The sequence below is a fragment of the Falco peregrinus genome, chromosome 2 (genome assembly GCF_023634155.1).
Source record: "Falco peregrinus isolate bFalPer1 chromosome 2, bFalPer1.pri, whole genome shotgun sequence".
NCBI classification, from domain to species: domain Eukaryota; kingdom Metazoa; phylum Chordata; class Aves; order Falconiformes; family Falconidae; genus Falco; species Falco peregrinus.
In genome coordinates this window covers 59,919,441-59,936,182 of record NC_073722.1, presented here as the reverse complement: position 1 = coordinate 59,936,182, position 16,742 = coordinate 59,919,441, and the positions used below count along the sequence as shown (strand labels likewise).

Sequence of the window (16,742 nt, the reverse complement as noted above, 5' to 3'; positions counted from 1 at the left end):
GTCCTTAAGGGTTGATGCCACAGGAAAGCTGAAATATGATATTAACGTCTGCTCTCTGTATCTCACCAACCCATGTCAGCATTTTAACTAGTTTCTTACAGCAGTAAAGAGGGTTGAGGCAATCTGTATAAGTAAGCCTGCATGATAATCAGAGGTGGTACCTGTTTCCACGCTGCAAAGCAGCCCTCCAGAAAGACAGCTTGCATCAAACATGTTATATATGCTACATATGCAGACTAATTTTCTACGAATTTTTGAGCCTTTCAGTATTACAAATCAGATGATCAAAAGATTTGGTTTTCAGGATGTTTATGCATTGTGTTCAGTCTCATATCGATTTTATAGTAACAAAGCATTTGAATGTGATGCAAAAACATGGGTAACAGGGGAGGGAGCAGGGTTCTGGACTGTGGCAGCATAGCTCTGCTAAGCAGAAGCTTCTAAAGAGTACCCAAGCTGACTTCTGCAGAGGCATTTCCATGGCTCTGCTGCATTTCCTGTTGTTTCACTTGCAGAGTACTCACTGGCAGGAAGTATCTGACTCAATTCATGATCCTACCTAGAGTGCAGCTTTCTCCCTAATTTCTAACCCTTTTCAGAAAACGGCACGTTTGCATACTTGCTTAGAGGCACCTGTCTAATTGGCAGCTTCAGTTTGGCAGACCAGAGGCTTAACTGGAATTATGAATCAAAGGGTTGCCACTTCTTTCCAGTTCAGGAGCAGAACCCCTGAGATGTGTCTGCTCCGTATTTTGCCTATTCTAGGAACTTTCTGTTAGGAAACTGAGGCTTTGTCAGCACAGATTTGGCTGGGGTTAATAGTTCAGCCTTTTTTTTGTGTACTGTGTAGCTGTATTCATGCAGGCTGCACCTTGGCTAATAATCCTGACAGTATACGGCTGGTTCTACACATAGCCAGCTCTTTGCCAGACATGTGTCACAATTTATCTGCAAGCAGTATAATCCCCTGCCCTCAGTCTATGCAGTAAATCAAGCAAGCCCTGTATTTTTTATTTCCTCAACAATAAAACATACTATATTTCTGCTTTTTATTCTCAAAAAAGGAATGTAATCAGTGTCATTAAAAGTAAGGGCATTTTAACCAGAAATAGCATTTGGCTGATAAGTGTCTGCTGATTCCAAAAAAGCTAGGGAGCTGTACCTCTGAATTGTATAAACTCCTGGATGGTGATGTCATTTCAGCTGTGTAATGGTTTACAGATGTTCACTGAGCTTGCAATGCTGCCAGAGACAGAAGGTGGGAGCACACAGGAAATACTGAACATCAGAGAAGAATGTCAGACTTCTGCAGCCCCAAACTGATTTTTCTTACCTTGCATTCTAACATTTAGGGGAATTATAGCTTTGATGTTAATGGTGATTTATAATTTCAGAACAGCAGCTAATGCAAACCACCACACTGAAGAGGACAGCAAGTGTATGTGTAGGTAATGGAAAAGAACAAGGGGAATTACTCTTACACAGAGAATTAAGCATATACATTTGAGTGAGCCTGTCTAAACACTTCCATTATTTAGAAGAACTGGACTTTTATTTCATATTCACATTTACTAAAGAGACTTGCATTTGTTTACAGGATGTTGAATCTGGCTCTGAAAGTGGAGTGGATGTTGCTTCAGTAAGTCACTCACAAACAAACTTATCTCCTAACATCCATGCTCCTGACCTAGCATCTCCCTGTTTGGTAGCCAGCTCTGGAGCTAAACCAAAGGCTGGGGTGAGTACAAAGACTGTATTTTCTTAACTTCACTTATGATATTGGGTTGGAAGCGAAATAAAGATGTTTTATACTATTCATTACATGGATTGTACCACAGTATATGTGTGACTGAAAAAAAGGACTTATGCTCTTTGTCTCAAGGTGCCATTTGAGTGGCAAACAATCCTAGAAGCTCCATGTTTAGAAACACACTATTACCAGCTGATGATTTTAATAAACTGAGGTTTTATGTGAGAAAATAAATTAAAAGAGATAGCCCATTTTACTTAGGAATAAGGTTTTATGAAGTGGTGTCACTTGGAGCATTTCCTAAATCTTGTGGAGGATGCAGCAGAGAAAAAGATGGTTGAATCACATAGCCTGATTTATGATTCCCAAATTCAGCCACCCTAGTCCTCCTGAGGGGCTTAACTGTTGTGTACTGCAAGCAGAGGTATTACCCTGCCAAAGGGAGAATGTCATTCTAAGGCCAAATGTGGCAAGTGGTTTCACATGCTGAGGATCAGAGGGAAGCCTCCCCTTTCCTTTAGTTGCCAGTACACGCTGTGGTGAGGAAGGGCAGGTCTGAGAGCTCAGATATGGCAAGGAACCTCCTTCTGTATCCATTCATAGATACATATAGCTATGAGGAGCATGGTCCTTTCATTTGCCATTTCCATCTACTGGAGAATCCTTCTTCATAATGCTTCAGCCCTCAACATGTGCTGAAAAGCTTGGATGTCCTAGAAACTCCTGACATACTTTCTATTCCCTCTTGCACTTGCTGTTTCCACACCCTCAAGAGGCACAGAAATTTAGACTCTTCTAAACTTTGCCTAGGCTGAAAAGTCTTAACATAACTCCTGCTCCATCTGTCCACAAATTCAGCTGCTGCTGGTAACCAGACTAGCAGAAAATCTGGGATAAAATATTAAAACATAAAGTGTGGTTAACATAAGTATTTATGTTTATGACAAGTTTATAAAAAGTAAAATAGAGGCCAGTTGTCATTTAATGCACCACAATAATAGCAAGTTAACTAATGACTTTGATTAAGACAGTAACAAAAGTTCTAGTAAATATTTACATTTAGGATTGTTCATTTGTACAAAAATAAATTCACTTGTAATTTATCATCAGTGCATAACTTTAGCAAATAGAGAGCTCTGCACTCTGTCATTGCACACAATGTAGCACAACTTCTCAAATAAGTACATACGTTATGCTAGAAGGTGATATCCCATTTTGCCAGATCGTGAGAAGAGCACAGACACTCTCAAAGGTATTAAACATCCTTTTAAAATTTAGGGGTTTCTACTAATACTTGAGGAACTCTTAACAACTGGCTTTGCAGAAATGTGGTTCGCTTGCTTTGGAGTTAGATACTGTGTGTTAATTCACCTTTTATAAGTGTTTATTTGACTTTTGCTCAGATGGATATATCAGGCTGAACATATCTGTGAATATTTTTTATTACATACTTTTTAATGTATATTGGAGATTTTTTTTTACTTTGTAGAGTAACTGTGAATATTAATAAAATGTTTGCTGATGTGTGGGTTGTAGGGGTACAATACAGAACCCCCTTGTTTTAAAGTTTTTGAGAAGTGAAGCTAAATTTTCTCCAAATTCAACTCTCCTAAAGTTTTGCAGGCTGCAACTCACCACACTCTATAGTGGGATTTGGTGATGGGCTTTTTTTAGCAACTATGTTCAGACAAAGACCATATTTTCATTTTTATCACAGTTAGGTTTGATAAAGGAGAAAGAAGTGGACCATTTTTGCTTGAATGTAGATCTGCATATTAGGAAAAACAAGATCCTGTCAGATATTTTTTTATTCCTTTTGGCTTTGGGCTTTCAGATTGACTGTGTACCCTTCTGATCACAAACAGACTGCTAATGTGTGCTGTAGTTTCAACTATTCAAAACTTCAGCCTGTTTGCCTACCTGCAGTCAAACTTTATTTGAAAGCATAAGTTTTCTTGAAACACACTAGGAGAAAATATCCCTTCAGTCTTACCCTTGTATATCTTTACCCTTGGTTTTTCATCTGCTGCTAGGTGCTTGACTGCAAATCCATATTAGTAGAAAAGAAGTTCCTGTGCTCTTCTTGTCACGTTTAGTGTTCAGCTCTACCCAGAATGAATTTTTATAAATGGTATATTGAATGGCATGTCCTTGAAACACTGCCCAGAACAAGTGCAGTGTTTTATCTTCAAGGGACACTCTACTCATAGTTGTGTTTTGGGGTTTTTTTGTTGGTTTTGGGGGTTTTGTTTTTGTTTTGTCAGACTAGCTGATGTAGGAATAAATTTATTCTGCACTGGAAATTCAGCAAGCTACTTTTTAATGATAATGGATTGTTTCAAGGTTTGTGCTTCCTTTTTGGTGTTTGCAACTGCAGATCTTCAAGGATTCCAGATGTCCAAGGACAACTTTTTTTTGTGTGTTTATTAATAATATGTAAACAGGAGTACAATGGCAATTCGCTACATTATAGAATGTTATGTGATATTTTTAAACTACAGCAAACTGTTGACTGCATTAGAATCAGACTGTACAATTAAAACATGACATTGTGTGCAGTTTGGGAGGATAGGAATAATAAGGCAGAGATATCGGTTAAAATCTAGTCCATGATAAAGAACTTGTAAAATAGATTAACTACATAAGATCTTATCTTAGAGATAGGAAATTTGTGTACAGACAAACTGTCCATTCATGTTAATAGAGCTTTGTATGAATTTAAACCAAAAAAGGTTCTAACAATGTCACAAAGTGCTGGAACATCCATAAGCAGAATTTGGTTTGATAATCCCAGTTTGATAATTCACTCATAGGCTTACAGAAAATCAGGACATTTTAAATTTCCATGGGCAGATTTTATGAAATGTTAAACAAGATTTCTGGTAGCAGAGGTATTCAGATTTGTATTTAAAATTCAGTATCATTTATGATTTTGTTTGCAAATTAATGATAGATACTCTTTTAAAGAAAATTGGGTTGCAGATGTATTTACATACACAAGTTATTTAACACTTTACAAAAGTTCACTTATGGATAGCCAAATCCATTCTTGTCAGTATGAACGCCTGTGTAAAGTACACACACATACGAGCATACACATACATGTGCATACATACAGAGTACTCCTTACAGAACAGAGGCATACGGAAGAATAGGATTGTCCCCAGAGCACTGTAGAAAGGTGTTTCTGTAGAAAGGTTTCTCTATGATTCTGCCGGGTGCAACGTGAAAGCTTTTGATAGGCAGATGTACATGGTGTTTTGGGCTTATGAGAAGTACACAGTTGAATATCGTTCATCCTAAATTTAGGATGCCACTGTTACATTTCATGGTCAGGATGAAATAGCATAATGTGATGATTAGAGTGTTTAGTCCACAGTATAATGACTACCTCAAAATGTACGTTTGGCAAGGTGCACAAATGGACAGCGCTTGTGAAATCAGGATTCACATGAACAGGTACATTTCCTTCATAATTCAGGATTGGGTAGTAAGAAATATTTTTGGTATCTTTATATTGCTTATGTTTAGAAATTAAAGAATGTTCATGCTTCTATAAATAGCACATCTCTATGTTCTGGGGTTTTATTCACTAGTCTCCAAAACAGACAAGGATTTTTTACTATTAACACTTGAGGATATACACTTGGCAAGCATTAATCACATGAGAGTTGAAATCAACTTAAAAATATATTAAATCAACAGGCTTTTGCCCCAGTGGTCATGAGAAAGACTGGAAAATGGGATTGTCTGGTCTGGATTTGGAGAGCAAGGAATGTAAATATCCTGCGTGTTGTTACCTTCAACAAACTAATGCCACACATCTGGATACTTATAACCTTGTTCAACAATAAAGACCAGAAATAATTTCTTTTAAATTTTTACTTTATTATAAAAACAACATGGGGCTACAGAATTTAAAATGTTTCTTAATAACAAAAGGTAAGTTACAACAGCCTTCTCCAGCACCCAATTAAAAGCTAACTAGTTAAGGAAAGTGGAAAGCTTGAATCAATTATCATTTTCTTTTCTTTTTTTCCTAAATATAAAAACTTGGCTAAAGTACAATAGCAACTAAAGCCTAAAAATTGTGGCCAAATTTTTGTCCTTGAACATCTGCTCTGTAAAGCCTATCTATTTTCTGTTCAGGTGAAAAAAAATCAGCCATGATTATTTTCTAATGTTTTTCTTGGCAGTCCTATCACTCTTGCTTCAGCAGTGTCCAACTTAGAAAGCTGGACATCTTTAATCATGCTGTGCAAAGGTGATCAGAAATCTATTATCACCAGAAGAGCTGGTATCTAGGAGAAGATTGTTTTTCAAATTAACTGTAATGACTTATTTAAAATGCATTCATTTCTCAAAGTGATTTTAGGCACCAGTTATGCCTGCAAGTGCAAAATGACCTAGTCTGGCTATGCACTAGAATGGGATTCAGGTGCAGCTACCAATTTCAGTGAAGCCCTAGATGAGCTCAGGAGTCCACCTTCACAAGCATTGTTACTCAACTGGGACAAAAGGTTGCATTACTTAGAGGACAGTTTTGCAAACTTTTAATTTTTAGGTACTAAAATAATTTAGCCTTTCATATATGCTTTTGATTCATACTATGTTTTAAAATTCAGCTGTTTAGAGAAAGTCAAATCATTCTGTGAAGAATAACCTATAGATTTGTAGATTAAGAAATAGAGTTCAAGTTTCTTGCTACTTTACTGTTTTTTAACTTATGAAAGAAGCTAAAATTTATGGTAAGAACAAGGAACTCTTGATTTCAGAATTACTTATTCATAAAGTATATCAGCAACTTTTGACATGTTTAAATTTCCTACTACATTATGTTTTATAGTAAATTCAATGAACTATGAGGTGTGCAAACACACACAGAGTATGTCAAAGAATTTGTGCAAATTTTCCACAGTGGGTCATGCCACTTGAAAGGTTGGTCACTCATACCTTTATTTTATGTTTACATATTTATTAAAGTCCTCATCATTTTTCTAAATTTTGCTGCTATTATGATGTTCCTTGAATTCTTATTTTACTCATTCAGGGAAAACTGGAAGTTATTCTGATAAACATTAGGGAGAAAGACTCTTACTATGAAACAAATAGAAGATCAGAGAAGACTTCTCAGGACCTGACCATGTAGATTAAGCTAGAATTGCCTTTCATATCTATGTTTTAAAAAAGGGGGTTTTGAAAACAGAGTAAGACAATTAATTATGAAAGTAAATTTTAACACAGTCACATTTTCATTTGAATTCTAACAGCCTGTTATTTCACCCTACAAGAATATTTTTTCAACACATAAATTGCCATGAAGCTACATTTGCCTGTCATGTAGTAAATAACAGCAGGATTATGCTGTGTTTCTTTTATGAATTCACAAAATTTTTCTTTGACTTCAGCTTATTCCCCAAAGGAATCCGTATTCTCTTTGAAGTATAACTTCCTATGTTAATCACAAGTGTATTTTTTTTTCTCAAATGAAAGAATCAGCAAACTGCAAATGGCAAAGGTGCTTTTTGTTCTGTGAAGTCTTTTAAGCACCATAAATCTTAAAGGTGAACGCTTTTTTGCAATGAAAGTAAGCTCCTCATAGAACTTGAACCAAAACTGCTGAATCCAGTTACGACAACTTCAAGAGTACTGCTGTGGTCAGGGACAGTCTCTCTCAACCTCTCTCTCTCTCTCTCTCAACCCCCCTCTCTCTCCCTCTCTGTCCCTCAGTATTGATTCCTGAGTGATCAAAGTGTATGGAAATTCACAGTGCAATGAAAGGTGTGCCATTTTATACAGCTGCAGTATAGTCCAGGAAATACATGTATTATTTGGGCTGTCCGCTTTTGTTTCCAGCTTCGATCCCAACACAGTATTAGGAATCTAAATAAACGCCCAGGTTGTGAAGTGCTCAGCATAAAGACTTGTAAAGCTTTCCAAGATGTCAAGTTGTGCATTTACATTTTTGTCTCTTCTTGCAACTTGTTTATAGCAGCTATGCTTATATACAGGTGGTTTTTTTCTCATGTTTTCCTCCTTTCTGTAGAGTTGCTGACACTATTCTTCGACACTGTATGAGTCTGGTTACATACAATAACTGTTTTCATAAAAGGAAGCAAAAGTTTGTGTCTGGTTACATACGATAACTGTTTTTATAAAAGGAAGCAAAAGTTTGTGACTATTTCAGCAGTAACATTGCTAATTGTACTCTTTCTAACGTTAAGTACATCTTTTCACTACGTACTGCCATCTGCTGCCTCGCGGTTGTAAATGAAGGGCATTGGATGGGGGACATCGGGTATTTGCACCATGTCAGGCAGTCGTGCCAATTAGAACATTTCATAATTGAACACACAGACTTGTCGTCTTTACCAAAAAAAAACCCCACAAAACAAACACACAAAAAAACACACACAAAAAAGGAAAAATCTTTGTCTTGTACAGATGTATTCTAAATATTTGTAAGATATGATAGACTGAAGGTTGACATTTTTCTGTGGGAATGAAGTTTTAGTGGAAATTATAAAGGATAGGCTATTTTTAGAGATGTTAAAAAAATTCCAATTAGCCCTAAAAAGAATTGGTTTTATAATAATGGAGGAAAAATGCGGCTCTTAATGGATTTAAGATGTTTGGAAGCTTTTTAGATTAATCCTTCGAACTGTAAGTTTTATATTAGGAATTCCTCATTTTATATCCACACATGCAATAATTTATTTGTACATTAAGTTCTGGTATTCATAAAAATCATATCCTCTTTTCAGCCAGCTACATAATTACTGACACAACATAACATCTCAACTGCATGTGTACTACCATAGGAGGCATGTGGGTTTGAGAGCAGTAAGTCTCTTATACTGGAGTGTTATGGTTCCCCTTGGCATGTTGCTTATTGCTTAAAGTGGACCCGACTGGGAGGAAAAAATACTGAACATTGCACAGCCTCCCTGGAAGACAGTCTCTGTTTTGAAAAATCCAGAGTGGTTTTCATTTTTTCTCATTTTATACAAGCCTCTTGTGTCTGAGAATAGGAAAAAAAATCTCTGTAAGAAAAATTCACAGTAAGTTAATAATCATACCTAAGGTTGCCAATATTCAAGTAGTTCAGTAGAAAATTGTGAGCAAGGGTGTATTTTTGTTTAAAGTTATCATGCTTAAATATGTTACAGTCTAATGTGTTATGGTTCTGTCCACCTACACTCTTATGGTCTAAGAGGTCAAAATTTTTCAGAACAGCCTAGACCTCTAAACATATCTTGCATCTTTTCTGTATGAGCAAAAAAAGCTGAGGAAATTATCATTTTTAGTCACAAAAAGGAATGTTATTGTGGTAGGAAATGTGAAAGTTGCTCTCTGACATCCTGTTTGCATTTAGGCCTGGGCAAGACAATTCCAAAACTCTCAGAAAGGAGGGCAACCCATGTTTTGCACTACTATTTCTTCACTGCAGGTCAAACTTCAAATCAAATCTGTTGTGTTCTTGTACATCAGCGTTGTGCTTATTAGTACTGCCATACATCTGAGAAATGAAACCTGAAATCTGTGACTGGAGGAATTTTATTCTGTTGCTCTCAGCACCAATACCTTTCAATGTAGCTTAAATTTAAATACTCAGGGCTTAATAGCAGGAAATCATTTTTAAATGATCATGAGCAGATGCAGAGAAAGAGAGCTTTCCAGGTTCTCCAAGAACCATACAAACTCATACAATTTAAAATTTCAGCTTCCATTTAGTTTGCGTTTTTTAAACCTCATTCTTCAATCAGTTAAATGCATTTTCTCACAGGAATAATTCTGTTTAAATCGACACGACTGTGCATGTCAGAAGTGTTACATGCATGAGTAGGTGGATATGCTTTTTGCAGAATTATGGCCTTGTGTCATAGTTAAAAGGTTTAATGGTCAGAATGATTTACCGCAAGGACACAGAATATTTCTCCCAATGCCATGCTTCTGGTATCTTAAAAAATATATACAGAAAAATCATAAGTGACCTTTCCCAAGCATCAGAAAGGTTCCTTCATGACCACTATGACTGTATTCAAGGAGTTGACTCATGCTGCATTGATTAATGAGTATTGGTCATGTAGACATTCACCACAGGGCAGCCTGAGTTTGCATTCAGGCTGATGATATAAATGAGTCATACATCCTACAGGTCCAAACAGATGTGTGATGCCTAGAAGAATTGCTAGTGCCCCATCATACAAAAGTCAAGAGAGTCAGTTCTATGCATCAATTGTCAATGTACCAGTAAGATAACATTGTGACTTCAGCACTGTCAGGTACTGTGGTCTGAAAAACGTGTGAAGCTACTGCATAAAGATGATAATAGGCTGAATTTCAGCAAAGAAGGTGTCTCAAATAGAGGCATATCCTAAGAGCTGAAATGTGAAATGCAGGAGTTTAGGCTGATATTCTAAATTACTGTGAAACTATGGCGGGGGAAAGACATTTTCTATTTAGCTTATGAATAAAGAAGTTCTGGAAAACCATACAAGTAATAAAAAATCAATTATTCAGAACATTTCTTCTGGAATTCAGTACTTTTTCAAAATTAATGACTATGATAGCCAAAGTACGCCACCTCACCAACTTACAATTCTCCCTCTGATTTATGGTTATACATCCTAGGATAGTCTAGGCAGGAGCTGAGGCTTGTTCTAGGAATGAGCTAGACATTAGCAAAAACTTTAAGGAAAAATCGTGAAGTTTGAATATTACTTTTAAGTAAATTTACCATTATTTTTAATAAGAAATATACCTTTTGATGCAAAATTGAATAAATAATAAGACAAAAGTATTTGTGAGTATAGCTCCTTATTCTGAATTACATAGTTCAGTCCTTGCTATTTGAAAATTGGTATTAGTGAAGATTCATGTGATAGATTACTGACTTGGGTTTTGGGGGAATGACTGTTCTATGTAATATCTAACAAAATGATTCTACACATAAATAAATCAGTTTAATTATTAGTGTATTTTTCAGTCAGTATTGAAAAATGGCACATTCTGACTTTGATAATCAGATGATTTGACTGAAAAAAAAAAAAGTATAAGCAAACATTTATAAGGCACCTATTGACTACCCTGTTGTTCCCAAAATATTGTTTATATTGTGAAAGAAAAGAAATATGCAGACATCAATTTGCAAGTGGAAAAGAAATCAGTTTGTCTACTATACATGGATAAATTATATAACCAGTTCAGTTATTTGTGCCCCTTTCAATCAAATAGTTGCCTCTCATGATGACACCCTTACTGCCAGGTGCCTTGTCTTCCTCCAGTGGCTGGTGGATATCCATATACTATCTCATGTGCTAGCACATTCCAGGTGAAAGTTATAATTAAATAACTTATTCTAAAAGCTATTTGTAACTATTAGGTTAAAGGGTTAGCTTAAATATTATGGTGATGGAAACAGTGGGTGGACACTGACATTCCCTTAGTTTAAGATAAAGAGCCTAAAGAAGTTTCAAAACATAGCGAACAGCAAAATTTAGACGAGCTTGCATTGCCACTGTGTTGAGTGTTCCGTATTATTAACCATAGGCTGATTTTGCAGACTAGCAGTGTGTGGAGGACAGAGATGGAGCCATGTAAATTTCAATGTATTTACACTTAAAGAAATGTTAAAGCTTATAAAAAAATATTGTTCTTCATAAGTAAATCTTTCTTTTATATGAAATCACTAGGACAAGGCTCAGTTTCTCTAGCCATTCAGAAATGGTAGGTTTGATAGAATAACAGAATATCAATGTCTTCCTTTACTTAAACAACTCCTGAAGTTATGAGTTGGTTGAGTTTGCTGGGCTTTGCTTTGCATGGCAATATGTTCTAAATGTGAGACACCACCTGAAATGTTCCTATTCATTCTCCAGTTTTATTGCCCGATAAGTTTAGTGATAGTCTCTCTTCTGTGCTCTTCCATATAGACTGAGTTGAATCCTTACCAAGTTTCCCCTTTTTTTCTTGAAGTAACTTAAATATGTTTAACCGGATGTCAGTATGAAATTTTCACTTTTTCAGCACCTGCCAAGAAAAGCTTACATGACATTTATGTCATTGTGGGGATTTTTTAAAAATACTTTGTAAATTTTCTTTTTCAATTTGTAATCCATATAGTGCATCTCTACATTGAAGAATTTGAATCCCATAATCCAGCTCTGAATTATAGTCGCACGCATGAGCAAAGATGAGCAAAACTTTTAAATCACTGTCAGAAGCCTGTGAGTGGAAAATTGCTTCAAAAGATGTAAACTCATTTTAAAGCCAATGGAGTAAATAATTTATTCCCCCTGAAGAAAAACAAAGTCCACTAAGTAGTTTTATTAATACATTTTTGTTGTATTGTTTAAATTGCTCTAATGCAGAGGTGTATGCATCTGAATTGAGTTGCGTTAGTTTTGGTATGAGCCAACACTTGCAAAAGAGATCACTGCAGGAGATGGTGATTGGTATAGGTGAGGTACATAGAAAGTAATCACTACTTACAAACAAAGGACAACCTTTTTTAAAGGTTAAATCTGTGGAACTTACTGATATTTTTGAAGGTAAAAGTAAATTGATCTCAAAAAGTGTTTAGACTTCTTTTGGGAAAAAGTTTATAACCCATCAAAGCAGCAGATAGACTCTTCCATCTGTTATCATTACGGTCTTACTGTCAGTCACATGATGAAATCTTAAAGCAGGAGTTGCATTTGACTCAAGAGCCACAGTTTGCTGGCCTTTTCTGTTGGGCCTGTTGTTTGCAGTACATTAATGCCCTAGAGTTGCCAGTGGGACTGCCATGTTTTTATACACATCCTCTAATCTACTGCAGGTCTTGGGGAGGGGAAAATAGTCTACATTGATCCAATACATCACAGACATGCTCTGAACCATAGACAACTGGACATGGAAACCCTTACACGGGCTATTTCTCTTCTGTGGAAGCTTATTTTCTTGCATAGAGTATTATCTCAATATAACTTGACCTAGTGACGCATGCCTTTTCTGTTTCATGTCTGACAGAGCATTTCAGAGCAACCAATAAATGCCAAAAATTACTGGGAAACTTGAAAAGACGGAATCTGAATTCTCCTGTTAAAATTGTACTGAGATACATTGCAACAGTAATTACATCTGTACATCTCACCATTTTTAGAATTCTGTCTCTTTGAAAGGAAATAATTAGAAGATATGTTAGGGGATAAATTTCACCGTATACAGAAGATTAGCTTCAGGATTTTTAATGAAGTCCTCAATATAGTGTTGAAGAGCATCTTGCTGTGCTGAAATTAACAGAATATATTCTGCTTAAAAGCCTTTAATAAACAACATTGAAATAGAAATATTCATAGATTTGTGGATGTTTCCATCCTGTTCACTAATAACTTAATGAGACATCTTGAAATCTCCAGAAGATAGGAAAGAGGATTTCAGAAAGGGTAAGTAGGTCGCCTTGCTGGATAGTATAAAGGAGTGGAAAGGCAGAGGGCTGCTTGGAGACTTGCTGCAGAAAGCTAGGTTGCAGATTTTCTGGGAACTGGGACGAAGGGTCTTTAAAGCTGTGAAAAAACTTGAACTTTTTATCAGTAGACCAATAGGTGACAAAAGGCTGCAACTTTATTCAGTCCAAAAGTGCTGCACAAGATTTTCAGCTAGGATAAATTGTTGTTAGATGCTGAATTGTTGGTTAACTTGTAATTTGCCAAAAGCAAATTCAGTTTTGGGTTTGGATAACTCCATGTTATCCAAAGATGATATCTTTGATATCCAAAGATTTGATATGATATCCAAAGATGAAGAAATCCATTGTTTCTTTATCAGACTTTGAGTCTGATATTACATCTTGCTAGGAATCAGACCACTGGGAGAGAAGCAGTCAAACTAAATAGCACAGAATGACAATTGTGTTGTGACTAAGTGTCACAAGACCCTTACCTTCTCCCTTAGCAATTCAAGAGAAGGAAAAGGTCAGAGTGGTTTGAAGATGGAGAAAATAGTGTCATCCCAGGAGTTTATATGTAACAAAATGCTGGTTTAGGGGTGTGGTTCTGTCCCAGGCAATACTGCTTGCTTTCTCCTCTGCGTGACATTCATACAAGAAGGGGATTCAGATCACACAGCTGTCCCATGCTTACTATTGTCATGCAGAGCAGGTGAGATGCACTATGATTGCAAGTATAGTGATCACATCTGAGCTGCTTAAAAACTATCAAGAAAACTACTGCTTTGAGCAACCCCTGTGCTAATCTCCAAAGTCATAACTATTAGTGACTATTTAAACTGATATTAAAAATGTTGTCCTGACAGAACTGGACCTGTTCAGTTTATTATAAAGTAGCATTACTTACTGTAAAATTGTTTTCAACTAATCTCCTAATATTAATAACCAAAAGTTTGGTGCTTGATGGGACTTCGGCCCATGTTGAGATGTTACGGAATTTGAATGCCTTTTGGAAGAACTGTATATATAAAAACAGGAAAGAGCAGAATGATTTTAAAATTATGCTTTAATTTAGCTTCATTATGCTCCTGAATCTTTAAAGTGGTGGTCTTTTCTGTTTCTTCTTCTTTTTTACTTTTTGATAGGTTTTTTTGTTGTTGTTTCTTCTTTCTTTTTTTGCTTTCTCCTTTTCTCTTTTTTTTTTATTTTCTCCTCTTTTTCTTTGATTTTCTTTTACTTTTCCACCTTTCTGACTTTTATTCCTGATTTGCATCTTGCATTAAAGTCAGGAAAGTTATTAACACCAAATCTGTATCCACCCTGCTCCAAATCTGTATCCACTTTGTCTTCCCCATGGTCCATCCATGCCTGTCTTTCACCAAATCAGTCCAGGCAAGATCACTGGCATGGTTTTGCCTGTCCCTAGAAGCATTTGAATTAGTTCACTTCTTACATGCAGCTGGATAACATGTCTACCTGCGGCTTGACCAAGGTAGAAGAAATACGAGCATTTATAGCAAACATAGGTATTAGATGTTTTCCAGGCCATGTGCTGAAGACCAATGCCTTTGGGGGACAAGTACATCACTAATAATCGTTGTTTATGTTGTCAGTCTTGTTAGTACTGAATTCAGCTTCCACGAATCCATGTCTCCACTTGCATCTGTGGTTATTTTAAGTGTGTTATCAGATATGTGATTTGGGGGGGGATTTGTGATATCTGAAATAATATGCATTTAGATGAAGAGGGAATATGTAAAACCTCAAGATAGAAAAGCTGTATTAAGGGGAAAGAAACAATGTAATATGTAAATATGCCTTTTGGTGAGAATTTCCTGTGCTTTATTTAAGAAAGAATTTCAGGCTTGAGTCCAAGACAAATAAGAGAACACAGAATGAGGGGACGAAGACAGAATTTGAGTTAGAAGAGTAGTGACAACAGTTTAACCTCTCTACCAGTAGATGGAGAGCACAGGAAAGCAGAAGCATGCACATGAAGGAGGAAAAAACCCTTGCATCAGCTTCTTGTAGGGGGTGAGAGATGAAAGAAGAGAAATGCAGGGGTGGGGGGGAACATTGCAAAGTAGGAAGAAGTTGGAAAAACTGGTTTCTGAATTTAAAGAGGAAATTACAACACCTAAATTATCAGCCTGTTGGTAGTGAATAAATATCTAGATTATCTTCTTTCGTGACTTGTACACAGTACTCTCTACTCCTGGAACGTGGTTTGAAAATGTGGCATGAATAGTTTGCATTACTGGAACGGAAGAAATCCATGTCTGCCTTTTCAAGCACTTTCCAGACACAGACATGCTGTGAGTGACATCATGCAAAACCATTTCTTCTTGTTCTTTACATATGCCTCTCTTGTAAGGAATTCTCTTGCTCCTGCGCTCTCTTTCTCCCTGTCTTTTGCCCTCTCTTTTTCTAGCCCTCTGATATGTCTCACTCAGTGCTTTTTCTCTTTTTTTCTTCCCTTTCCTTTCCGTCTTCAAAACCAGGGTGGGAGCAGGGAGCAGGGAGCAAGGGATCTGGTTAGCTCTGTGTTTAATAGTTGAAAGAGCTTGGTTTGGGGTTTTTTAATGCACAAAAATTCCTCTCAGTGAGACATGCCACACATTCTGATCTCTCCCCTTCAGGCAGTTACACACTATTAAATATGGGGTTGGAAATGACACGTGTCTGGAAATACAGAAATGAAACAGCCTTCCACTTTCTGCACTGCATTATACAATGAAGGTGTTGTAAATTGTTAATTGAATGGCATGGGCTTCTAGTTTGTTGGGCTTTCTATAAATAGAAACTGTACATTCCAGTGTGCTGCCCCTTTTTATTTCCTTCAGATTAACTACTGTACTTTGAACCTTTCTGTGTTGTAACATAGAGATTAGCAAAGTTTTTAGCTTGTCTCTTTATTCCCTGAAACATATCTTGCACTCTGAAATTTTGTTCTATTTGCCTTCTCTTACTGAACCATCTTTAAGGCATTTTTGCACTATCCTTATTTTAAAAAAGAAGTAAAATCCAAGCAACCTATAATGGTACTTAAGGCATTCCCTATATTCTACAACCCAATAAATAGTGAAATATGATTATTGTATATTAAATAATATTGCACACATTACGTAAAGATTAATAGTTAACTTACTGCCATGCAGAATACAGAAAGGCAAACAGGGTGCTGCTCAAGATGGAAAGTGATCCTTTGGTCTTCCAAAGTAACTCTGAAATTTTGGGTTAACACTCTGAGAGACAATGTTGTCTGTGTGTGAATGGCACTAGACTGGGAAGTTTATTCTTCCATAGCAGTCTGTCAGGTGAACAAAAACCCCATATGAGAGGCAGCCAGTGAGGAAATATAAGCCATTGAGAGTGAAGACTTCAGTGTGAAAACTGATTAGAGTTTCATTTCAGAGAAAGGAGAGGAGCAGATGATGGAATTGATGTCTCAACAGTCCATGATGCTGCAGAATCCTTGCACTCTCTTTACAAATTTGTATACTCTCAGTCCAGCATATTTCATGTTGCAGTAGAATAGCCTTAGGAGTGTTCAACACAGTT

At 36.4% G+C, this 16,742-nt stretch overlaps 1 protein-coding gene across 1 annotated transcript in view; it reads left to right on the top strand.

Moving 5' to 3' along the window:
• Positions 1–16,742, top strand: part of DLC1 (DLC1 Rho GTPase activating protein) — a 230,734-nt gene that overhangs the window by 59,582 nt on the left and 154,410 nt on the right. The window contains exon 4 of the mRNA XM_005232092.4: positions 1,598–1,738. Coding sequence (XP_005232149.1) covers positions 1,598–1,738 — 141 coding nt within the window. The remainder of the gene's footprint in view (positions 1–1,597; positions 1,739–16,742) is intronic.